The sequence below is a fragment of the Otolemur garnettii genome, unplaced genomic scaffold, assembly GCF_000181295.1.
Source record: "Otolemur garnettii isolate 467f Iridium unplaced genomic scaffold, OtoGar3 scaffold00089, whole genome shotgun sequence".
In the NCBI taxonomy this organism is placed as follows: domain Eukaryota; kingdom Metazoa; phylum Chordata; class Mammalia; order Primates; family Galagidae; genus Otolemur; species Otolemur garnettii.
Window position 1 is genome coordinate 1,284,288 of NW_003852484.1, and position 26,510 is coordinate 1,310,797.

The window sequence follows — 26,510 nt, forward strand, 5'->3', positions numbered from 1 at the left end:
TATCACATGGACATCTTGATTTTAGACTCCTAGCCTCCAGAACTGTGAGACAACATATTTCTGTTGTTTATACCACCCAATTTGTGGTTCTTTGTTATAACAGTCCTATATGCAGCAGCTCTCATATGAAAAAAGCTGTGACTTCACAGACCAACTTTAGTTTCTTTGGCTCCAAGGGACCTGAGGTTCTACCTCATTTTGATAAAAGAAATTGCATAGAGCTTCTTAATCTTAGGATATCCTATTTTTTCCTAGCATTACCCAACAGAGTCTTTCAAAATATTCTTCATTAGGCCCTTCAGAAATCTCTGTGAATGTGTGGCTTTGTAACATAAAGGAAGCAGAGAGTGAAGAAATGGGTTGTTAGGTTGGCACAGTCCATTGTTTCAGCTGTCCAATGCCCTGTACATCCCTGATTAGTGTGAAATATGGCTAAGCAGTTACCTACTAAAGAAGTAAAATGTTTATTTTGCCTCCCTGGTAGGAATTTCTGAGCCTAGAGCTGAGATAATCAAGAACAGAGCAGGAACCTCCTGATAAATTGGTCCCACTAAGTAGATTCTGCTCCCTGTCCATTCTTATTCTGAGAAAACAGAGTCTAATTTATGAAAATCTCAGGCAACTTCAGGTCTTCCAAAATGTATGAACCTCAGCATCCTCTACTCTCTTCATGTCAATGTTCCTTTGCCTCATCTCCTTATGGATCACTACTGACCTGGGAATAAATTTAGGTGGCAGCTTTACATCTTGACCTCTACAATTCACTCACTGGACCAGTTCCTGAGAACTTTTCCTTTCTTTTGATACCCAGGCAAAAATCCTGAAATCTAAATACCTGGGCCAAGTCAAGAGAGGGGCTACTTAGCATCGGAACACCTCCCAGAGCAAACCTTACTTTCTTCTAGCTCAGTGGTAAATCCCTCAGCTTCAGGGAAGGAAACTGATACTATGATTCTTAATGTTCCATGATTTTAGATAACCCTTCCTTCAAGGTTTCAATTTATATGTCCAATTATATCCTATAACCTTTTTTTCATCAATCATGTTATCTTATTGACCTCTTAGTCCCTTCGTTCAGATAAGAGACTATAAAAAGTCTCCCTCCTCTTTGCCCTCAAGAAGTTTATAATCTAGTTAGAGAGAAATGCTCAGGAATCAGCAGAATAAGTAAAATGGAAATCAGTATAGAAAAGAAATACAGGAGTTCAGAAAAGGATGGACCAATGACAGTGAAGACTGTAGACAAAGGATTTATAGTGGCAAAGACTATGAGCTGGCTTTTACAGAATCAATAGGACTTAGAGGGGGCAAAATAAAACTAAACAGATAAAAGAACAACAGAAATGAACAGGGAAGGGAAAACAAAAAAGAGAGAGTTCTAGGCTAAGAATACTGCATGAACAACTTGATCTTAGATGTGAGAGAAGTCAATGAGTCTGTCTGAAGTGTGTCATTTCAGGTGAAAAGTACCTTGGAATAAGACTGACTCAGGAGAGGCCAAATGATAGCACTTTGAAGAGTTTGATCATTATTCCAGGGGAGTATAAAATAATTTATAATTTGGAGCTAATGAGAAACACAATGGAAATGAAACACAGAGTGGTGAAGAGTCAGAGCTGGTTTAAATTATGGCTTCATTATCTGTGTGGTTTGGGTAAAGTTGCTCAGATTTTCCAAGTCTTATTTCTCAAATGTAAAATGAAAATAATCATAGCTACCTCAGAGAAGTGATAGGAAGATAAAAAGAGATGTGTGTAAGGTACTTTATCTAGTGGTGGCAGCAAGAAGGGCATTGGTACTAGCCGTGATAGAATGCTCCTTCAGAACAGTCACCTGGCATTATGATGTATGAACACAGATAGGGCAGGGCTTGCAGCATGAGTAGGAAGGATAGGGGGAATTTATGCAGGTCATCTAGACTTCCAGTGATGAGGGCCACAGACAGAAGTCTACGGGGAAGAAAGAGGTGATGAAAGAAATTGAAGAAAGGACTGACTTCAGGAATAGAGTGATAAGTGACAGCTTACTTCACAGCTTCAAGGCTGGGAAACCAGGACAGTCACACTGTTGATAGGAATTAGGAAGTTAGGAGGAAGAGAAAAGATACCTGGTTTGGGCCATGTCAAGTTTTGAGATAGTGCAGTGAAATTTGATGATTTAAAAGGAAGATTTTGTTTTGTTTCTAGTAATTTACTGGAGAATTCAAGTGAAGGACAGATTAGAGAGACTTTAGAAGTCTTCCGAGGAAACCCATATTCTCAGTGGAAACACTGTGCCTGCTGGTTCTACCCACTGTAGGCGAGTGGCAGTGGAAACCAGGTGCAGGCATGAGGAGCCGGCTGGCCAGGCAGGACACATACTCTTTCTTCCGGGCTGACTTCCTCTTCTCTTCATTGACTTCATGGGTGGCATCCCGCAGCTTGACCTCACGATCTGAAAGGCTTGCTGGGATGATGTCCAGCTCCAGGTCCTTGTTATCCTATACACAAAGGGGTCACAGAGGTCCCAGACCTTGGAAAGGCTTTGGGAAAGCAACTCACCAAGGTAGGGGACATGGTAAAGAGGAAAAATGAAGCAAGATATAATGGTAACAGATAAAAAGATCGAGGACCCTATGAATTCCCACCCACAGTACTCTTTTTCATGGGATCATTTTTTTTTCAAGTAAGAAAGATATAAAATGTTCAGTCAAATGTTCAGTGCTAATATCCACAGCAAGACAAAACAATGAACACATTTGATAATTATATGTCTATTTCCCCAAGGCCATTGGCCCTGATGAAATCTAAATACCAATACATAAATTACATCTAAGAGTGATTCTTAGCCATTTAAAATGGATGTGAAAAACATACAAAGATTTTTTTTAAAGCCCTCTCCTTTATCAAAGGAAACTAATCAAACCAAATATTTTTATTTAAACAATTTTATTTAAAGCAATTTCCATTAGAAATAGAAAGCTAAATGATAGAACAATGACTGAACTTTCTAACTGCCCCACTTATTTCAATTTCTAACTGCTCACCCCCGCTTATACCATTTGGTATTTATATATGATGGAAGTCCCTAGGAAAAAAGCTCACAGAATAAGGCCTGGGGGAGGCATTAGCTGCCTCAACTCTAGGAGGTTTGACCATGTCACTCTCTAGGCTGCTCTACTTCAGAGCATGAGCCTATTTAGAGATTTAAGAATTAGAAGTTCTAGGATTAAATTGTCAGGCTGTATTTAGCTCTTAATTCATAGGTTAATGACCCCTATTATAAAGAAGAGATTAAAAGTCTCCTCTTGCTTCGTGGCAAAGAGTGCCTCTTTTCACTTGAATCATCAAATAGCCCTTGTACATACTCCATCCCTTATTCTTGAAAGAGCACTAGGACACATACTCTGGGAATTCTAGTCATTTGCTGATTAACATAATTGGGTGGAAGATGGAACTGACAGAGTCAAGATAAAGGGTTTAGTCCTCCAAGTCAATAATTAAGGCTGCACAGAGAAAAACTTCTGTTCCATAGCCACAGGATCCACTCCAGAGCAGCCCACTTTACAATATATAGAATAGTAATTATGGGGGCAGGAGATGAAGGGATCAGCAAGACCCACCTCCACACTAGAAACCACATAAGGCAAGTGTGTAGGGGTCGCCAGCTCAGAAGGACTGCTCTGGAAATATGCCTTCCTTCTATGGCCACAATGGCAGTGGTGCCTATGGAGATAAGCAGGGAAGACATCCCAGTGGACAACACCCCATGCCTACCTCTGTGTTGACTCCTAGGGCTTTCTCCAGGGAGTACCGGTACTTCCCCATCCTCAAGGAGAAGTCTCTGTAGTGCTTGTCCACCGTGGTTACCCATTTCCTTATCTCCGTGGCATGAATGTGGCCTTTCTCCACAAAGCTGTCAGCTAGCTGAATCAGAAGCTTCACCTTCTCCTTTGTTTGCTGCCCAAAAGATGGTTTTGAGTTAGTTACTGGACTTTATTTGTTCTTATGCCTCCTTCACCCCATCCTCCTTTCCTTCTGCATAGCAGCCATAGATACCAGCTGACTACCTGGGTTTGCACCCAGCTCTGTCTACTAGCTAGGAGATCTTGAGTAAATTATTTAAACCCTCTGTGCCTCAGTTCATTCATCTGCAGAATAGGGACCATAATAGCACAGTTGTTCCTCAATATTATACCAACCCTTGGTGGAAGATTGGTTCTAGGATCCCCAATGAATACCAAAATCCACAGATGCTCACGTTCCTTACAAAACAGGGTACAATATTTGTATATAACCTAGGAACATCCTCCTGTGTACTTTAAATCATCTCTAGATTACTTATGCTACCTAATACATGTAGCTGCTATACTGTATGGTTTAGGGAATAATATAAAAAAGAAAAATTTGTATACATTCAGTAGAGATACAATAATCCTTTTTTTTTTTTTTTGGTATTTTTGATCCACAGCTGGTTGAATCCATGGATCCAAATCTACAGATACAGAGGACTAATTGAACCCATAGCATGAGGTTGTATTAAATGGCTTGCTACTGTAGAATGCTCACAACCACACCTGAAACACAGTAAGAACTCAATAAGCCATAAATGTTAGACATTACTATTATTATTACTGATATAATAATCTCTTAGATTACTATAGTGCTTTATCTGTTTACAGAGTACATTAATGTATCTGAGACTTACTTGAGTCTTAAAGAATCCTTAGGAAGTAGGCGGAGGGAGGTGGCTGCACATCTTTTTCAACTACAGATGAAAAAACTAAGGCTTGGAGAGGCTTAGGGTGGTCCAAGTTCATACCACCAGTAAATGACAGAGCCTCTCTGCCTTTGATCCTTAGTTCCTAGGTCTCTCCCTTCAGTGTAGCAGCCTAAAGCAGGCTCTGAACATCACGCCAAAATGTAAAGAAATCTGACTAGCAAATTTAAGAGTAAATTCTGTCCCTTTCATCACCAGGATCTTGGCTTTAATTTCAGAGAGAGGGAGAAAGGGGTTAATAAAGCTGGTGTCTATTACAGAATTAAGTAAGGGTGAACTCTGATGTATACTGAGTTAACTACATTTCTAACAAGAGTTTGTTCGATGCCTATTCCGTCCATAGCACTGTGCAAAGGGCTGTGGAGACGGCTTGGGGGGTAAACAAAAGAAAAAAAGCTGTTCATTTCACACAGAGTAGTTAAATAACTTAAGGCATTATATAATTGGATGTCAAAATGAGTATTGTTAACACTGCAAGAATTTTAAAATGTGGGGTGGTGGTACTTAAGCTAGGTAGGACATGAGAAGGAGGGAGATACTCAACAAGCAGCCAACTATTCACCCTTTACCATAACTCTGGATTTCCAAACTCTAAAATCTGGGGCTGGGCACAATAGCTCATGCCTATAATCTTAGCACCCTGGGAGGCAAAGTAGGTAGATTACCTGAGCTCTGAGTTCAATATCAGCTTGAAAAAGAACGAGGCCCCATCTCTACTAAAAATAGAAAAACTAGCTGGGCATTATAGTCAGGTGCCTGTAGTGCCAGCTACTGGGGAGGTTGAGGCAGGAGGATCACTTGAACCCAGGAGTTTGAGGTTGCTAGGAGTTTGAGCTAGACTGACATCATGGCACTTTATCCAGGGCAACAGATTGAGACTTCATCACAAAAAAAAAAAAAAAAAAATCTACCCAGGAAAGAAAAGAGTATTTAAATATTCTAAGAAGAAAAGTTATCTTTTAGACTGGAGGAAAGTTTGGATCATATTATAATCTAGATAGTTGAGGGAAACTGAGCCAGAAAAATCACTGGAGCAACTGTAGAAAAGACAGAAGAGACTTTCTTTCTTCATTCCACCATCCCTGCTACCCTTCCTAGGCTCATCTATAGTCCCTCCCATGATAAACTGTCCCTCCAAAGAAATGCCAAAGAGGAAGGGCTTCGGAGAGGTGAGCGTGTGCTTTGCCTGCTGCACTGCCAAGGAGATCAGGGCTCAGCTCCATAGCAGCACACAGTACATTCTATCTAAGGGCAGCAGGCTGGTGTCCAGGCTAGGAAATAGGGACCAGAAGAGCTCTGGTGTGAAGGGAAGCAGGTAAAGTCCGGATAGCAGACACATCTCTTGAGCCATGAAAGGGTAGAGTAGTAACACTGGGAATTGGTACCTGACATTCTTAGAACTTTCATCTTTTTGCATGTGGGGTTTTTTTCCCCTGAAAATAGTTTTCTTCAGTTTTCTATTTATTTAAAACCAAGAATAATTTTTAATGCTACAATGAAAAAATAAATTTTTATGTAAAAGTCTTGGCAATACATATTCTCTGCTTTTATGAGGTAACTCCACCTATAAGACAGGGTTTTACAGCCAGCTGGTGGCAGCAGCTGTACCAAAACAGCTCTATCAGAGGAAATTATATCTTAAAGCATCCTATCTATGATTCAAGAGTCACTGAACAAATGGTTTGTGACCAAGCATGTTCCAGGTGTGCTTGGGACCTGGGGGAGCAGAGACAGTAATTTAGCAGTATTGACAAGCCCTTCCCCATGTGGCCCCACCTACCTTTGCAGCAGCCCTATCTCCACTGTGCTTCATACCCATAAACCCTAGCCATGGTGAGTGTCACATGCCCCATCTACTCTGATGAGGGCTCTTGCTCATCCTCACTTTCAATGCAGGGGCCTCTCTCATTTCCTTTTCTTCTCACAAGATGAGCAGGGGGTGCCCTTCCTAGCATTCCCACAGTTTCACATATATGCCTCTATTTTAGCACATTTCACATTGAGTTGTTCATGTGTCTCCTTCATCACATCACAAACTCCTAGAAGGTACATATTATATTTTATTAATTGGTACCACTAATGTCAAATGAATAAATGAATAAGAGAATGAACCAGCAGATCTTATGTTTGGAGGTGACTTAGGTAGGCTCAATCAGCAAGAGTTGAGGGTGTACACTGGAAAGAATTAGATGATAAATTTGGCCTATGAACTGGACAAGCCCACTGAGAGCCCAGCAGTAGCCATGGCCCCCACTGGGAGCAGCCTGAAATAGTTTCTTACACGTGAACGACTCTGGTAGCACCACGTGACTTGCCAAATGCCTGGCCATAGGTTATGCAATCAGAGGTAAAAACTTATCCCATGAAGGCAAGCCTGTTAATATATAGCTGGTGATTTTTAAGGTATCCTGGCCTGAAAATTCTGTCTAAATAGGGACAGGGGCAATATGCTAGGTTGAGTAATGCTGTTTCTATGGGAATTTGAACTGTTGAACTGTAGAGACAGGGATCTGTGTGGCTAGTTGCAGAGAAGTGAAAACATAGGAAGCAGAGAGGAAGGAAGGAAGGAAGCTGAATCACAGTAACAATGAAATACTACAGATATCACTGATCTCTTGCTCTGAAAAGATGACCAGGTAATGTGGCTATCTGACCTGCCCCTGGTTTTGAGCAACATCCCAGATTTCATCTCTAGGGAAGAGACTATGCCACATTTCTTGTTCTTCCCACAGGGCTGAATCATTGAGCTTTTTCTGGGCTCTTGAGAGGTCTAGCCACATAACTTCTATGTTTTTTTATTTTCACACAAAGGCATATAACATCTTTTCCCCTTTTCAGTGTAAGCCAGTTTGAAACCCAAATCTTGCCACCAAAGACCATAACTTACATAGACAAATAAAACAGGGGTCAGATTATAGCAATTCTTGAACAAAATGCTCTGAAGTATGTACATAATCTTGTAAACAAAAGGGAAACTCTGGGGACTATAATTCACCTGGGCCTGGAAATCTGGAACTGACAGCTCACTTATCTTGGGCTCCACGTGTCCCCTAATGTTCTGCCCTTAACATCTGAAATCTATTTTATCTGCTGAAAAAGACAGAGGTTGAGAAAAGAGAGGTTCAATAATTCTATTTTTCCTCCTTTCTTCTTTTCTATCTTCCCTCTTTTTCTTTTCCTCCTTCCCCTGTCTCTTTTCCTCCCTTCCTTTCTATCACACTGTCTTCTCCTAGTCAATGAACCTTTCTCTGGATAAAGCTTTCAAAAATCTCTTTTGTCTTTACACATTTTACAAGTCTTTAAGATTTAGCCTTCTTGATATTATTCCTATAATTCCACTATAATCTTCCATATTTGCCTTTCCTTCTGGCTTTTCTGTAGAGACAGGCATATTGAGCTCTGTGTCCAGGTGAACATGTTTCTTGGGATATATGCTCATATTCATTTCACAGGGGATCATTTCTGTGAAAAATGTCTTTAAAATTTCCAGTAGATAGGCTCTATCCCTCTTAAAAGCCTTATGCCTATCTTTTGTCTGAACTGTTTAGATTCTACTTTTCCAGATCGGAAGGATCTGTCTGACAAACTCAGTGTTCCCTGTCCTTATTATCTGAATCCCAGGAAGATGTAATTTAGTTTGGCTAAGACTCCAGTCCCTTTCACTGTTGCTTAATTGTCTTTTGTTGAGAATAATTAAGCCCAGTTTATCTCACAGTTTCTTTTATTTTCAAAGATAAAATAACCACCTCAAAGAAGTATTTTCTTAACATTATCACTACTCAGTGGCAAATGCAAATTAAAACCACAATGAACACCACTTTACAACCTCTAGGATAGCTATCTCAAAAAGACACAATAACAAGTGTTGGGAAGAATATGGAAAAATCGGAACCTTCACATATTGCTGGTGAGAGTATAAAATAATATAGCCAATTTGGAAAACTGTGACAGTTCCTCAAAAAGTTAAATATGGAGGCACCATAAGAGAAATGAAAGCATATGCTCACACCAAAATTTGTGTGTAAATTATTTATTTATTTATTTTTTGAGACAGAGTCTCACTATGTTGTTCTGGGTGGAATGCCATGGAGTCACAGCTCACAGCAACCTCAAATTCTTGGGCTTAAGCAATTCTCTTGCCTCAGCCTCCCAAGTAGCTGGGACTACAGGTGCCTGCCACAATGCCCGGCTACTTTGTTTTTGTTGTTGTCATTGATGTTTGGCAGGCCAGGGCTGGGTTCGAAACCTCCAGCCCTGGTGTACATGACTAGTGCTCTAGCCGCTGAGCTACAAGCACTGAGCCAAAATTTGTATTTCAATTGATATAGTAATATTATTCATAATAGCCAGAAGCTGGAAACAACCCAAATGTCTATCAACCAAAGAATGATAAACAGAAAGTGGTATATCTGTACAATAACATGTTATCCAGCCCTAAAAAGGTACGAAGTACTGATATATGTGTGAATCCTGAAAACATCATGCTTAAGGAAAGAAGCTAATCAGAAAAGACTATATGTTGTATGATTTGTTTTATAGGAAATGTCAGAACAGGAAAATCTCTGGAGACAGAAAGTAGATTAGTGGTTACCAGAGTTCAGGAGAAGGGGAAATGGGAAGTGATTGTTAATGGGTTGGGGTTTCTTTCTGGACTGGTAAAAATGTTCCAAAACTAAACAGTGGCCAATAGCATAACCTTGTGAATGACAGTAAAAACCACTAAATTGTAAAAAATGAAAAACAAAAGAATATAAAAGTATGTTTTGCTTTTAGAAGCAATGGCGTTCTTCCAAATGTCAAGATGATGAAGCTTCCCTTGACCCCTTATTCATTTTGAAACCCGAAATAGAAAAATATCCTTTGTAGTCTTCTAATAGGATTGTTCACAGGCACACCACTACATGAAAATTTTGTTTTCATTTTATCCTTCCCCAAACTATTTTTATATCATTTTAAATCTTACAATTGTGGGTTTTATATAGAGTATCTTTTTATATACAGTGTTTCTTCTACTTGATGTGTTTCTTTCAAGTACAGTATAATAATTCAGTATGTTCTATTGCTCTGTTCAATCATAAGGGGCACCATGTTTACTTTCTTGTGGTTCAAGGTTAATTTAGTTTCCTTTTTAAGTTCATGTTATTGGTTATAAAGATTAAAACCCAAGATGGCTGGTTAAAAGGGGTGTGTTCCTGGGAGTGGGACTGAGGTGGAGCAGAAAAGCTAGGAGGGAGTGAGGACATAGAGAAAAAGTACAAGAAAAATATTAAATAGAGATTTTTGGGAGGCAGTTGTTGAAATATATCCAAACTTCCTTTTCTTTTTTAATGTTCACTAATGGTTGTAGCCTCCCTCCAATGTACAAGATAGTATCAGGTAACCAGGGGAACAAGAGATGAATAAAAGTGTGGTTCTCTTCCTTCAGGATCTTTCTGTCTCATATAGGCGCTAACACTGCACACAGATTACTAAAGGACAGATGGTTCATGCAGGTACCTTACAGGTTACCCAGCAAGGGCTGTAGAGGAGGTCTGGGACAGACCATATCCTGGTATGTATGCAGGATCACAGAAGAGGCAGCACTGGAGTGGAAAGATAAGCTCCTTTAAAAAAACACAAACTAGGGCGGTGCCTATGGCTCAAAGGAGTAGGATGCTGGCCCCATACACTGGAGGTGAAGGGTTTGAACACAGCCCCGGCCAAAAAAACCAAAAAACACAAACTAGGACCCGGTGCAGTGGCTCATGCCTGTAATACTAGTACTGTGGGAGGTAAGGGGGGAAGATGGCTTGAGCCCAGGAGTTTGAGGTTGCAGTGAGCTATCATGATACCACTGCACCCTAACCCAGGCAACAGAGTAAGATTCTGTCTAAAAAAATATTTTTTAATAAAAATAAATGAAAAGCACAAACTAGAAGAGAAGAACATTCTAGGCAGAGAAGTGCAATGAAAAAGGTACAGAGACAAAAAAAGTATATGATGTATCTCTCAGAGGATAAGAAAATACATTCATTCATCTGGAGCATAAAACCTGCATAAAAGCATAATTGAAGATATAGCAGTGAGGGAGGTGTAGAAGTTGTGGAGTGTTTTATTTTTATTTTTATTTTTGAAGTTGTGGAGTGTTAAGCTGGAGGCACAGGGAAATCCTCGAAGTTCTTCAGCTGGGTGGTAATGTGACCAAAGTAGTGTTGTAACGATGAAGAGCAATGGAGAGCAGGATAGACTGGAAGGAAGGAAAGACCAAAAGTATGGAACCCAATTAGGAAGTGACTAAAGCCTAGGGTGATAACAATGTGAATGGAAAAGAGGAGAAAGATAAGAAGAAGGCTGCAAAGGAAGGATGAATTAAATTGACTGAATAATTCTTCACATTTCTGCTTTGGTTATGGGCAGATTCTGATCCTAAGAAGTTCTAGGCATCTGGTGTGATCCGTCCTATGTAGACAGGAAGCACCAGTAGATCTGATATGTATTCAGCCTGTGAATGGTTCATTATTGACACTATTTGGAGAGGGGCAGATAGACACAAACTGGTTAATTGAAAAGACATTTTCATTTGGATTTGAAAAGGGTTCAGTGGATCTTCCGCCTTTTTTGTGGTGTTTGTTCTAGCTGGTATTGAAAGGAGAACCTTATTTGAGCTCCTGGCTTTTCACATTGGATGAAAAGGCCCAAAGGTCACAAAGATATAGGGGAAGGCTCCCCAATACTGAGAGTTCATAAAATAGCATCTATAATGTGCATAACTGCTTCTGAAAGATGAGCTCAGGAAGGAGGCAGAGGGCCTAATTTTGTCACACCAAACTAGAGGAACATTTGCTATAGTGTCAGAGGGATCTCTGGATAGCATGAGTATTAACATGTTCCCCATTGACCCCCAGAAAAGCAGAAATGAACTTGGGAAGAGCATCTGCTGTATGCACCAGTGATGCCAAGAAAGGTTCCCACACGGCAAGGAGCCCAGGATGAGGATGCTATAAAGAGGGCACTGAGACAGGCAGGATTTTCATCCAAACCCAAGTGTTCTTGGATGGAACCCTGGCTGTGAAAACAGATGAAAAAACAGAGTTCCTCCTAGTATAGCATTCCCCATCCTGTTGGTGTGAATGGGGATGTCATATGTGCACCTGTGCATATTTTGCTTCCCAGAGACCCAGCCTGGCTCATTAGCAGGCATGAGACCAGAAGGAAATAGCCCAGGAAATTAGAAGCCCCCCTGCTTTGTGAACCCACAGAGTGTCATTGGCCCTGCCTATAAGGTGCACTACTGAAGCCACTTGAATTTCAAGAATATGTGGATCTGTGCAGGTGTCCAAACATGCATGTACATTTTGACATGAATACATCCCTTTTTATTATTTGGTCTGAAAGAATATAGCAGATTTCAGAATGTGGAGCATGAAGAGGAGTATTTGGAAGCACAGAGTATAGCAGTTGACTTCCTGCATACAGCAGCTCTGTCTAGCAGCAATTCTTTGGGTATTCAGGCTTCTAAGACAAGCTTTCCCCCTTGACACTACCGGCAAGCATTTCTGCTTACAGGAGCTGCCCTTGCTTCTGTAATGTGAAATATGCCATAATGGGAAGTGCTGAGTGGACTTGGGGAGCGGCTTGGGGGGCTTCCTACCTTGGCAGGTACCCTGAATTCCCCATATTCTTTCAGCAGTTCCTGAGTCTCCTCTGTGGTCTCTCCAGTGGAGGTATGTGTTGAGAGGTAAAATTCACCTGTTTCTTGGATCCAGTCCAGTGCCTATGGGAGAAAACAACCCCTCAAGTTCCCCAAAAGGCAGCTGTCGGCAGGAAAACATGTCATACTACAAGGAAGGTTTGTGGGTGGGATGTCTTGATGGACCAGGAAATGCTGACATGATTCGATTGATAGGTAGCTCTGTAATTGTTTTTATGAATGAGCCTTCCTCTGATTACGAACATCCCACTGGCAAGGGGGCTCTTATAGGCCAGGCCCACTATCATCTGTGAATCAGGGCATAGTGAGCGAGCCAGCACCTCCTGACAGCTCCTGGTACAGAGTGCTTGGCAGGACAGAATGCTTGGCAAATGCTGAATGACTGAAGGGTTTCAACTTGTTCTCTCTCCTCTCTTCATCCCACCTCCTATCTCTACTCCGCCTGCTGCTGTGGCCTTCTTTCAGACTTCCTTCAGTCTTGGTAATCTGGGCTTCTGTATACCCCCCAGAAAGGAGGCAAAACCAGGGAAAGTTCTGAACATACCTGCTTAGCGCTGCGCTCAAACACCACATATTGCTGGCATTGGTCTAACCGCCGCTTCTTCAAGGTCCAGAAGTGTAGGACGCGATTCTCCCTCTGTAAGAGCTCGCTCAAGATGGCTGTTGGCAGAGGAGATGGGTGCTGGTTAGTGGGAAGCTCTGAGCGAATCCAACCAACCACTTCAGCCCTGAGGCCCAGGTGCTGGGTGACTGTGACATCAAGCCTCCCTGTGGCATTTATCTAGCATCAGAAGAAAGGGAGCAGAGAAAACTTCCCCAAAGGAACAAGGTTAGAGAGATTAGAGGAAAGTCTGTCGAGGAGGGTTTCATCAATTAACGGGGCAGAATATGGGACCAGTGACTTATAAGTAACCCTGATCCCCTTCACACCAAAATTAGTCCTTGTTTGCAAGAGACCTTGGGAAGTATCATTTTCTAGAATAGCAATGAACTCAATTGGCCTCCAGAGTCTAACGAGCATGGATTGTCTTTGACAGAAGTTTCTGTCATTCTTGAGGACTTGCTAGAAGAGGGCAGGGGATGAATGTGGAGTGAGGGCTGGTGTCACTGTCTGGACAACCCATATTATGAGCTACATTCTCAGCCCTGTGCAAGAGGTTGTGCATGGAGTGTTTAAATAGCAAATCTTCAATGTTAATGCTTCTAAACAGTCACATAGGGAAGGTGTGCTGGAATTATGTCTACACATTGTCTCTGGGCCAACACTTCCATGATGTTTTGAAATATTCTCACATTACCTCCAACAATGTTAAACAAGAGGATATGCACAAGGTGCAGGCCAACACAAGTAGGTCATGGTAAGTACTCAGTCTGTGTTATTTCCCTTCCTGTTGCTTCTGATATTCTAGGAGGAGCAGGCTACAGGATAGAGTTCTTAAGTGTTTTAAATAGCATGTTCTATGCTGGAAGCAATCAAATTTATTCTATTATTCTTCCTCTTGCTTCCTGCTAACAATATTAGATATTAACAAAATATGCAACAATGATATGAGTAACTGATATTTCTTAAGCATTAACTATGCAGCAGGCATGTAGTTTTACAATACCCCACAATGTAGGCACTATTATTATCCCCACTTTATAGAAGAGGAAACTAAGATTTAGAGAAAGCCTTAAAGAAAGTTTAGGAAAGGTAATTTGCTTGGGATCATTCACATCATAGTGGTAGAGCTCAGATTTAGGCCAAGCCTGCCTTCATAGCCCAAGTCTTTAGTCACTTGGGTCTCCCATGTTACTAGGGCTGTAAAGTACAGATTACTGTGCTTTACAAAGATAGCAAAACCCAAAATGCAATTCCCGCCCTTAGAAATTTTCATTGATTTTATGTAGTTTTCATACCTGTGGGTATGAGAGGTGTGTGCCTCTCTATTCCCTTGGGCTGAGAGCTTGAATGGGTCATTCACCCCTTCCTACACACATGCCTCTATGATGTAACTTCTTAATTCCTTCCCAAAGAGGTAAAGTATAATACCACATGTCCTCATTGACCTTTAGCTTGACTTGCTTTGGCAAATAGGCTGTTAATAGATATGACCCAGCAGGGGCTTGAAATGTGCTTATGGACTTGACCTTTCCTCTTATACTTCTGCCATCACTAAAAGAACTCCTGGGTAACTGCTGCTGCTCCTTCAACACAGGTCCCAGAATGAATAAACACAGAGCAGACAAGAACCTTACCTGCTGTGTAGGAACTGAACCAGCCAGATGTGTAGGTAAGATAGCTGATCCCCAGTCAATGCACAGCCACTTAAACTATTAATGTTTCAGGTGAACATCGCTGAATTTTTTGGTTACTATGCAGCAGTAGTTATGCTTCCATAACAAAAGCCAGAAGTACATGGCACCAGTGATAAAGAAACTGACATACAAGGGATTGTAGGTTCCTGCTTAGATGGAAGCTTCAACCAGACAAGGATGGAAGATGGAGTGAGAAGCTGTTTCCTGTAATCTCTATGCTTCTTATAATTTTGTTCATTGCAGCTCTCTCTATGGTTTAGCTAAGAGAATCAACTCAGATCAGGTAAAAATCATAGAGTTTCAGGATTCCTTTTTGCCCCTTCTTGAAAGATTTCATATGAGGAGTAACCTGGCCTTGTCTCCAAGAGGATGTAGGCACCTCCTACTCTCTCTAGTGCCTGTCACTCCTCAGCTGATAAAGGTGTAGGTGGTGTGTGGTCTTTAAGCAGGCAGCTGGCCTCACCCAAGCCCCTGCCTGCATTTAGAAGTTAGAAATATGCTTTGAAATATGCTAGAAGGAGAGGATGACATAATGCTAGCCACCCACGGGTCTCTTGACTGCAAATTGAATAGCACATGTGGGAAAAGAACCTTACTCGTTCCTCTCTGTAGGAATTTTGACTCCTAGGTTTCATTCTTTCCAGTGGCTTCTGACCTTTCCAACTCTTGAACTCTCTAAGGAGGGAGGAAAGCTCTTCCTGGAACAGATCATGCCCCCCCCAAACTTGGTACTTCCATGATGTCTCTAAGTCTGTCTCAATTCTAAGTCAGCTCACATTCCCTCCCTAGCCTCAGGCTCCAAGACTGTACCTCTCTGCCTCAGGATCATAACATTTGTTAAATTCTTAACCCATTCCAAGGCTTATTTCTGCATGGTCAGAGTAATTGCACAGATAATTTGAGCTTAATGTGGTCAGATAATAAGCAATTTTTAAAGGCTATATATTTTTAATACTATCATAGACTTTATAGAATTCAGAGATATTAAAGATTATCTAGAATAGTACTTATCTAAACTTTATGTACATACAAATCACCTGGCTGGTGGGATGGGTGGGAGGTTCTTGCCAAAATACAGGTTCTGACTTGGTAGGTTTAGGGTGCAGCCTAAGAATCTGAGTTCCCTACAACCTCTCTAGTGATAGAACCTCTCAAGGTGCTGGTCTGGGGACCACATTTTGGGGACTAGACACCCCCCTCATTTTTAAACAAGAAAATTAAAGTTTCAAAAGGCTTAAGCAATAAGTGACAAATTCAGGACTAGAGCTTGGTTTTATGATTCTTAGTCCGTGTCTCGTCCCCAGTCTGTAAGATATCATAGTCTTGCACTGTTCAGTATGTCAGGCATGAGCCACTTCTGGCTATTTACATTTAGATTAATTAGTTTTAAATACAAGTAAAGACTCACTCCCTCAGTTGCAGTAGCCATATTTCAAGTGCTCAATAGCCACATATGACTAGTGGCTACTATATTACAAACAGAAGCAATTTCCTTCATTTAAAAAAATTATATTAGACTCTAAGATAAATGAAAAGGCTTGGGAAAATTTCACCTTGTTTTTCTATTCCAGATCCTGATGCATGCTAAAATACTGATCATGAATCACTGCTGTCCATGCCATTGCATACCATACTTTCTTCCTTAAGGAGAAGAACCAGGGGAGTTGAGATCGCATGAAGACTACATATACACTGCATTACGGGGAGGGGTGGGTCTCTAGTCCCGGCTGCTGGAGTGTCATGAGGCCCAGCAGGTTCTCACTGACCTTTCACTTGTTGTTCAGGTCCCCGAGTGTGGCTGGCGACACTAGGCATGCTGACGTTGTTCCTGTGGATGTACTTCAGAAACACCTCAGCATTCCGCCGTGCAAGGGTGCAGGCCTGAGGGAGACAAAGGTGTGAGGCCCCTACCCCCAGCAGGTATATGGAATCCAACCCTCTTTCCACTTTGTAAGAGGCTCAAGGATTCCATGGGGATGAGTGTTCTGGAGGAATCCAGAAGGAGAAGAGCTCTAGAGGATACATCTGGCTCATGGACACCCCGACTCCAATTTAGGAGGCTGACCCTTGTAAGCCTTCCCTTTTCCATGTCAGATAAGATTCAGAAATCAGCCATCCCTTGACTACTTACATGTTGACTTGGCATTACTAATGTTCATTCTCAGGCTGGTTTTCCTCTGCTATCAGAATGCCTCTTATACATATATGACCACTAGTGTGAGCCCAGGGAATACAAACCCACTTTGCATTAGTGTGACTCAGACTTGAGCAAGATAAACAGGTAAACACATCTATTAACTATACACTTCAAATCTAAATGGGAATTACCAACATTTTTCAAACTTTTGTGTTCATTAAGTCTCCCTTACCTAAATAACACTAATAAGCATCCTGTTGCTGGGAAATGTTGATTTTCATAAAGGACTAAGAGCTGTTACACCAGCCCCTTTAAGATTCACATTAGCTGTGGGTGGTAGAGGGCAGGTTTCCTCCTTGTTGTACCAATGGACAAGGCCAAGGCCCAGAAAGTGCAGAAGTCAGGGACTAACTCAGATCTAGAAACCAGGACTACTGACAAGATTATTTTTAGTTTCTCTCAAGCCCACATATTTCTTTTCTTAATTTCCCTAAAAAGTACTTTTTTCTGATCATGAAATAACATATGCTAACATACTAATTTTTAATGCATAGTTTTCAGAATTAATTTATCTCTAGGCAAAACTATTATTTTTTAAAACTTCTGTATATTTAGGCTCTGATCCAATAAATTACATGGTTAAAATTATATAATTACTCAATATATCATATAATTAATAAAAATATAATTTGAAAATGATGTAACTTTCTGGTTATATAAAAAATTAGCCCACCAGGTACAATGGCTCATGCCTATAATCCTAATACTCTGGGAGGCAATCTTGAACTTGAGTTCAGGAGTTTGAGACCAGCCTGAGCAAGAATAAAACCCCATCTCTACTAAAACCAGCCAGGCATTGTGTTGGGTGCCTATAGTTCTCACTACTTGGGAGGTGAAGGCCAGAGGATAGCTTGAGTCCAAGAGTTTGAGGTTGCTGTGAGCTATGATGATGCTATGACACTCTAGCCAGGGTCACAGAGTGAGAAAGAAAGAAAGAAAAGAAAAGAAAAGAAAAGAAAAGAAAGAAGAAAGAAAGAAAGAAGGAAGAAATAAAGAAATAAAGAAAAAAGAAAAAATTAGCAACAAAGAGCTCTGTGGTAAAAGCTTACTGGTAAGTCCACAAATTCTGAGGCTCATGAACAGGACAGTCTGATGGTGTCTAAAGCTAAAGAATCTCAAATGTATCAACTAATAAACACAAATGGAGAGCTCCATGTTTTATTTACTGGGCATATAATTCCCATCACGATAGGGAGTTTCTTACTATGGTTTTAGGAACACATGGAAAACATCAAACCAGAAGATTTTTTTCTGCTTACAAAGAAATAATTTAATTTGATGAAGAAATATCTTTATAACTCTATGTAAAATATTTACAAGCTCTACTTAAATTATTTTGTTTTAAACTTCATTTGGTAGTAGGTGAATCTGTTAAAACTCATCACAAGCCCTGTACAGAAGAATTTCCATTTAATCTTACTAGTGAGACCTGATCACTAAGGGGTGTAACCAATACAGGTGGAAATGATACCAGACAGATGGGAAGAATGTGGGCCAGCTTTAAGAAGAATAAAAATAAAGTCAAAGAAGCAGTCAAAGAGAGAAAATCCGTAATAAAAGAAAGGCAGTTAATTACAGAATTGAATAAAATCAATGGCAATATGTTGGGGTCTAAAAATTCTCTTCCTTACTTTCAGAAACCTGAGAGGAAATAGAACATGTAAGCAAGAAATGTGAGAACAAGTGGAGCCTATAGATAAGCCTGAACGCAGAGGACCCAGTCAGAAAGAAGATCAAAGGCTGGAGGAAGGCAATCCTGGAGGACCTCCTACTCCACTTAAAAGTCTGTGGGGAGTAGTACTGCGCTTCCACCCAGGAAGCCAGGGCTCTCCTATAATCCACCAACAGGGCATTCCTCTTTTAATACAGAGAATAAATAGTGTTATATTTACGGGCTAGAATAATTAATAAATAGGGTGTCAAGTTATTTCTTTAATTCTTGGCTTACATTTTGCATCATCCATTATAAATGATTTATTTTAATATTTTTAATATTTAATATTTAAATATTTAATATTTAAAATATTTAATATTTTAATATTTTTAATGATTTATTTAATATTTTAATTTAATTTAATTTATTTTAAATCATTTTAAAGCTAGCCTTCTAGCTTTCGATCAAAAAATAGTTTTATAAACCAAACATAACTGAGTGAAAGCATGTATTTTTCTCAATTAACATCATCCACTGGATATCAGGATATTCAAATATGATAGTAATAGTAACAGTGTCTCCTAATTGCCTAGGTATACAGAGATGCTAAGAGAGAAATAAGTGTATGACATGTAACCTTTAAACCATTCAAGTTAGCCAGTTAATATTTTCTCTATAACTCTCTCTTTAGATAAGAGGCTAAAAAAATCCAGGGGTATGGGAAGCCTGTATGAAGCTCCGTGAGTGTGTGTTTGAGGGTGGGGATGGGGAGAGAAAGAGAGAAAGAAGAGAGAAGGTAGATTAAAGAACAAGCCCTGAAGTGTGAGCCTTTGTATGCCAATGTGGTCTGACCTTAAGGAAGGCCTCCTTTTGTTCCAAATGTTTGCTGATGAGTGGAATGACATGGTCAATCTCTGCTGCAGGCCCCAGTTTATCTCGACCACCACACCAGTCCTCATCTCTCCGGTATTCTTGCTCTAAGCTCTCCAGGACACTACACACCTAATGAACCATGGAAAAAAAGAATCAGTAAATGAACTGGTCAGGAATTATTCTCTAAGGAACTTCAGGCTTCAGAACTCTATACAGGTGACATTTTCATTTGATATTCAGGCTCCTGGGGCATCTAAAAGAAGTCTAAGTAGCAATGGCAGTTCTCTGTCTGAAACTCAGGAGACATTATGAATGGAGATATGGATTTTAGAATAATCTTCTTATGGAGGTTGATAACATCACCTAGGAATAGAATGGAGAGTAGAAAGGAAGAAAGACTAGAATTTTGGGGATTTCACAGTATTTTGTATATATTATATTATAGCCTCATAATAACTCTGTGCATTAGGTATAACAGGAAATCAGGTTTAAAGAAGATACATGACTTGACCAATCACCTGTATTTGTCCTATAGTATGTAGTCTCGAGCAGAGGTAAAGGAGGAAGTTGCTTATGTCGTATAAGTTATGGGCCATAACTGAACGACATCCTTCCCCTACTCTGGGGAAAAAGGACTCAAAGTCCTACCATAAGGCAATGACATCTCTAGACTCTCTGTTATAAAATGCACATTTCCTGCTGAGGAATGACAAACGTGGGTTAACCAAAAAGGTAGTTATGAAACTTTTTAGTCCTAAAAGTGCTGAGAGGCCATGCTAAATGACCTTGCAAATGAACTCAGAAGAAAACAGAATTTTTGAAGGGGTTTCAGAGGGAAAGTTAGGTTGGATCCCATAATGAGAAGCCCAAGGCAGCTTAGTAACAGGGCCCAGAGGAGGATGTAAAAAATAGAAGCTTGTATTCCTACAGAGACAGCCCTCCTCATCTGTGGATTCTGCATCAGTGGATTCAGACAACCACAAATTAAAAACATTCAGAAAAACAACAATAAAAAATAATACAAATAAGAACAACATAGTATAACAATTATTTCCACAACATGTAAATTATATTAGGTATTATAAGTAATGTAGGGATGATTTAAAGCATATGGGAGAGCAAATGTGGGTTATATCCAAGTATTATGGCATTTTATATAAGGGACTTGACCAACCAAAGATGTGGTATTTATGCAGGGTCCTGGAACCAATATTCTGCAGATACAGAGGGACTACTGTATTGTCCTTCCATAGACTTGTATTAGTTCCTTGGATATGTTCCTTGTATTAGTTCTGCAAGGGAGAGCAACTACAACTATCCTTTGCCTTCTCTAAGAAAGTAATTTTTTTTTGATAAAAGATGTGTGTTTGGATAGGACACTCATTGAGTCACGAACTGAGCTGACAGATGTCCTAAGCAGAACACCCTCACAGACACATGCTTCCTATGTCATGAGAAAGTCTGTCCCTGAACTCTAGGTGACTTCTCTAGTCCCATCTCTAGCATCACACCTCTGTTTATGCAAGGCATCAAAATGTGCGGGCTCATGTCTTGAGATTATAGACGTGCAAAAACTCTAAGAAAAAGACTACTTGAGATCTATGGTATGATAGAACTGGATTTAGAGATAATTTGGGAGTTAGAAGGAAAAGATTATTAAGTATAAATCCTTTAATTTAACAGGTGAGAAAACAAAAATCCAGAAAAACAAAGGATAAGGTCAGTTCAGGGTTAAATTTCCTCACTCTTAATCCAGTGTTCTGTCCCCTTCACTATCTTGATCCATCTCAAATTAAAATGTGTGTATCATATTAGATATTTCATTTCTTTTTCTATAGGGATAGTCAGTTGTCCAGCTTCCTTTCTGGAAAATACTTTTATCATTCTTTGAATAGCTTTGTCAAAAATCAACTGACTTTATGTATGGGTCTACTTCTGTAACCTCCATTGTGCTTCATCGCGTTTATTCTTACTTTTCTTTTTTATTAAATCACAGCTGTGTACATTAATGCAATTATGGGGTACAATGTGCTGGTTTTATATACAATTTGAAATACTTCCATCAAACTGGTTAACATAGCCTTCATGGCATTTTCTTAGTTATTGTGTTAAGACATTTATATTCTACACTTAGTAGATTTAACTTGTACCCTCGTAAAATGCACCATAGGTGTGGTCCCACCAATTACCCTCCCTCCCCCCAGCCTCCCCCCTCCTCTTTCCTCCCTCTCCTCTGTCCCCTTCTTCTTGGGCTATAGTTGGGTTATAGCTTTCATATGAAAGTGTGGGTGTTTATAAATTGGTTTCATAGTAGGGCTGAGTACATTGGATACTTTTTCTTCCATTCTTAAGACACTTTGCTAAGAAGAGTATGTTTCAGCTCCATCCATGTAAATATCATGTTTATTCTTACACCAGTACCATTCTGTCTTGATCCCTGCAGCTGCAGAGCAAGATCTCTGCTGCAGGCCCCAGTTTATCTCGTAAATAAGGTAGCATAACTTCCTCATAAACTGTTCTTCCTTGTAAAGATTGTTTTGGTTATTCTAGGTTCTTTACACTTGCATACTTTGCATGTGCATTTTATTTCCATATAAATCTTAGAATCAGTTTATCTATTTCTACAAATAAAGCTTACTATAATTTGACCAAGATTGTGTTGAATCTATAGACTAGATGAGGAAGCTCTTTATCATCTTACTCTATTGTCCCCACTTCTGTGGCCCTCAAAGACATCATCTCTCTGTAACAACAGAAAGAAGGCCTGAGAGCTGGTGTGGAGACTATAACACTGGTGCACAGTCCTCTGATGGGCACGATATATTTGCTCCAAGGCAGACTTTACCTTGGTCTCTGTAAGTCACCCAGAGGAGACTGATCTTCTGATTTATTTCTACCAGAGAGCAATTCAAATGGGGAAATTATTTTATGTGAGATAAAATTACTCCTACTTCAAATATCTATTTCATGAAAAGAATTCCCTAACAGCATCCAAATCATTTCAAGACTCCTCTTAGCCCTTGTGCATATTGCTATACAGATGTATCTGCATCTTTATGGCCCTGCTGTTCATTTTCTGCCTTTTTTCCCATAGTGGCACCATCTTACCAGTTAGGTTCCTACTTCCCCAATGATGGTGAGCCCATGCATGAAAAAGTCATATGTTTTTCAAGTAGTGCACAACTACAAATCATGGTAGATTCAATTACTGTTCAGCAAATATTCATTCTCTTCTCCCAGCCTTCGCAGGAGGCATTGCTGCCTCACTGATGTTGCCTTAGCTGTGAGAGTTGTTTTGGCCAAGGAGATGGGCAAGCAAAGACTTGAAATGCACACGCCTGCTAGATTTCAGGCACTTATTCTCCTGTCTTTAACTATAAATGGACCTTGGTCAAGGAGGACAAGAGACATGGGAGAGGATCTAGCCCCAGTCTGCAGCTGGGAGCCTAGTTCTACCAAGCTCAGCCAACATCAATCAAACCCCACACACTTAAGCAAAAAATAAATGCTTATTGTTTTTTATTAGTGAATTCTGGGGTAGTTTGTTATATAACTTTATTGTGAAAATAGCAGACTAACAGACTGCTCAAATCTAGCATTCAGCACATGCCCAACTTCTATTTCAACACCTTCATAGAAGTTAGATGAGTTTGAGAAACTTCTGAGAAATGAATAACACGGTCCAGTGCTCAAATGGAAAGGACTATAAGGAAGCCAACTGCGTTGTTTCCACAAATCATTCCTTCATTCTCAAAGGTTGGTACTAAGAGGACTGGCTTCTTGCTTAAATAGGTACTGCATGTTTACACCGTGAGGCAGAAACAGCCCCTGTCAACCTCAGCCCCACATGTTCCACAGTCCTCTCCCTTACCTGTTCAGAAGTTTTGTAAAAGGCCACAGAGGCATTGACCAGTTTTAGCCGGTCTTCCATCTTCAGCATGAGCTGTTGCCAGTGCAGGGCCACTTTTTCAGCACATTCCCGGATGGCGTCGGCATCATAGTGGCCAGCCTGGAGCAGTGCCTCAGCTTTCTGCTGTACCTGCAGGGCGCTCTGGTGCGTTTTCTGTAAGGAAGTGGCATGAAAGAGGGACTGGGCACAAGGGGAGGAGAGAGAGTCCATGGGAACAACCCAGGTGTGGTATGGGAGGGGGTGGAGTGAGGCGTGAGTGGAAAGATGCAGAAAAGTTAAAGAGCTTTAAATGACTGATCCATTTTGTCATGATGATTAATACATTATCGTTTTTAAAGCATATTAAAAAAAAGAATATCACACATTTTCATTAACTAATCTCTCAGGACCCTAACTCCAGCCCCCATTCCCTTTTTTCTACTTGTATCACTAGTGGTTCTCAACCTTTCTAATGCTGCAACACTTTAATACAGTTCCTGTGGGTCACGACCCACAGATTGAGAACCGCTGCTCTAGAGTTTGAGGACATTTCAGTTTCTTTGGTAGAGAAACAGAAGTTGTATATCAATCTACTCTCTAATTATCTCATAAGTTATTTAAACTGACTTTACAAATCTAGCCATACAATTGTACATAATTGAATTTTCAAAGGTTACTACTGCAGTCCCACTTCACAGATCAAGTAAACACAGCACATTAAAAAAACTGCATAATACAAATCTCAACTAACAAGGCAACCATTTTAAACATTAATAATCAATGGAAGGATTTCACCTGAAGGAATAAATGTTTGGGCGATTAAGAAAGCTCTCACGTTATCCCTTTAATTACTTTACCAAGGGAGCAGGGCAGTACAGTAAATACTTTATCTTAACACTTAACCCCCACATTTATGTTTTCCTTTAGGAAATATATATGTATGTATGTGTGTGCCTGTGTACATGTGTGACTGTGTGTATGTGTGCACATCTCTCTCTTTATATATACACATATACAAAAGGTTTATTTTCTTATTGCTTTCTGATTCAGGCTAGATTTGATTTACATTCTCTGCATTCCCACTCACTGCAGGAGGTGGGGAGAACTAGGTGGCAGGAAGAGAACCAAATGGGATTATAATTTACTAAGACAAAGTACCAATCTAGTTGACCCATATGAGAGTATTAGAGTCACACTGACTTGAAAGAGCTAATGTCCTTCTAAACTCAACTGCTAGAATCCATCCAGGCTAATGGTGTAGTACTAGTTTGGCCTTTGTATGTTTAGGAAAATAGAGTTTAGCTGGCAGTGAAAAGGGACAGCTAGAACCCAGTAAAATACTCCAGTATTTACTCCAGTAAAATCACTTTCTGCCCTTCTTCTTGGGCAGAAGTTCTGGGAAAGTCCCCAAGAGCTAACCTACTCAACACTCCTTGTGTCACCTGTGCCTCCCCAAATTCCACTATGCTGGCTCTGGCTCTGGCTCTTCACCTTTAGCCCAGACTGCAATCTGTACACTCCTACGGATTGTCCCCACTCTAGTTCCCACCACTCAGCCTCTTCACGCAGTTTCCTGACTTTGAACACAGTGTTAGTTACGTTAGTATGACCTCTAGCAACCTAGACCCCTTCATTCCCTTGCCTTCCTACTGGGTTAGCCCTCAATCCTGATGACTGTCAGCATCTGGCTTCCTAACTGGCTAACTGCAGCTAAAGCAAGTAAACTGATGGGCAGAAATGACTCATTACAAATCCCAGGTTTTCTTCTATTTTACTTATTGGCAACATTTTCTTTTCCTGTCTCCTAAGTGTAGACGCACCAAAGCCAGCTCTTGTTTGTTCACTTCTATAGAGTTCTCATCTATTCCCTTGGCTTTATATCTTCTTTCTGCAGATGTTTTCCCAGGCTATATCACCTGACAGCTGACCCTTTTTCTTCAAATGCAAGAGTGAGTTGCCTGCACATCTCTCACCTTGGTGAGCAGTTCTGATTCAGTCGACATAACTGTGATCTTCCCAGAAAGAGGGCCCTCGCAAGTGAATGGGAAGGGCTTTACTGCTCCATCAGAGCCTATACCTCTTCCCAGACAGCTCAAGTTGCACAGCTAAAACTAAACTCATTTAGTATCTTTATACTTATCCTTTCTTTAGATGAGTATTCCATTGTAATCTGTCACTTCTATTTGTACCCTCTTTTCTGTCTCCTAGGATGGCAATTTTCACATCATTCTTGCTGGCTTCTCCCCATCCCCCAGTCCTAGACCAGCCCTCACAACTTCATACACAGACTGCTGTGGTAGTGACCTAACTAGTCTTCTGACCTTCCATTTCTTATCCATCATATTCTTTTGTTACAATTCTAACAGATTCATTTAATTCTCTGTAGTAGGAAATGTTAGCATTAAATGATTTCTAACATCGTTTCCAGCTCTAAAATTCTCATTTTATGCCATAAATATCACTCCCTTCTCTAACTTCAAGCCTTCAGTGGTTTCCCCATTGTTATAAAATTAAGTCCACAAACTTTAGAGTCTATAAAAGCCTCAGAATGTGGTCCCAAACTACTTCTACGATGCTATTGCTACTTCCTTACTTTCTTGCTTTTGCTACCATGATTCTTCTTGCCTTTAACGGATGGCCTGAGTACCTCCCTGTCTACATTCCAGCTTTCCTTTGAATCTCAACTCAAGTCTATCCTCCTTCAATGAAGCCTTTTCAGACAGTCTGAGACTCAATGAAAACCATCTCCTTCTGAGCTCCTATGTGACTCATCTAACTCTTGGCTGACTCTCCTTATTTCAATAGTGAAACACTCAAGTTGAGAAGGATTTGAAAATCATTAAAATAGCTGTCATTTATCTGAGTGTCACTCTGTATACAGTGCTGAGCACTGTGCTTAAGCATATACTTTCTAGTTCTCTCAATATTACTACAAGTTGAATAGTGTTATTCTCATTTAATAGATTAAGAAACTGAAGCTTGGCTGGTTAGGTGACCTGCCTCAAAATGTACAACCAAAGAAGTAATAAAACCAGAAATAAGACTCAGACATGACCTATTCCCAAGCCTATGTTCTTTCCACTAAATCAGACCACATTGTTTTACTTCTAGCAATTAGGAAAGTATCTATAGTAACTCATTCAGAGGAAGG

General features: G+C 40.3%; 1 protein-coding gene across 1 annotated transcript in view; it reads right to left on the reverse strand.

Annotated features, from left to right (window-relative positions):
- Nucleotides 1-26,510, reverse strand: part of LOC100954950 (kalirin RhoGEF kinase) — a 512,376-nt gene that overhangs the window by 61,817 nt on the left and 424,049 nt on the right. The window contains exons 17-23 of the mRNA XM_023516322.1: nucleotides 23,342-23,533; nucleotides 19,450-19,599; nucleotides 16,513-16,627; nucleotides 12,993-13,108; nucleotides 12,389-12,511; nucleotides 3,756-3,938; nucleotides 2,361-2,479 (exon numbers count right to left, since the gene is read on the reverse strand). Of these exons, the coding sequence (XP_023372090.1) occupies nucleotides 2,361-2,479; nucleotides 3,756-3,938; nucleotides 12,389-12,511; nucleotides 12,993-13,108; nucleotides 16,513-16,627; nucleotides 19,450-19,599; nucleotides 23,342-23,533 (998 nt within the window). The remainder of the gene's footprint in view (nucleotides 1-2,360; nucleotides 2,480-3,755; nucleotides 3,939-12,388; nucleotides 12,512-12,992; nucleotides 13,109-16,512; nucleotides 16,628-19,449; nucleotides 19,600-23,341; nucleotides 23,534-26,510) is intronic.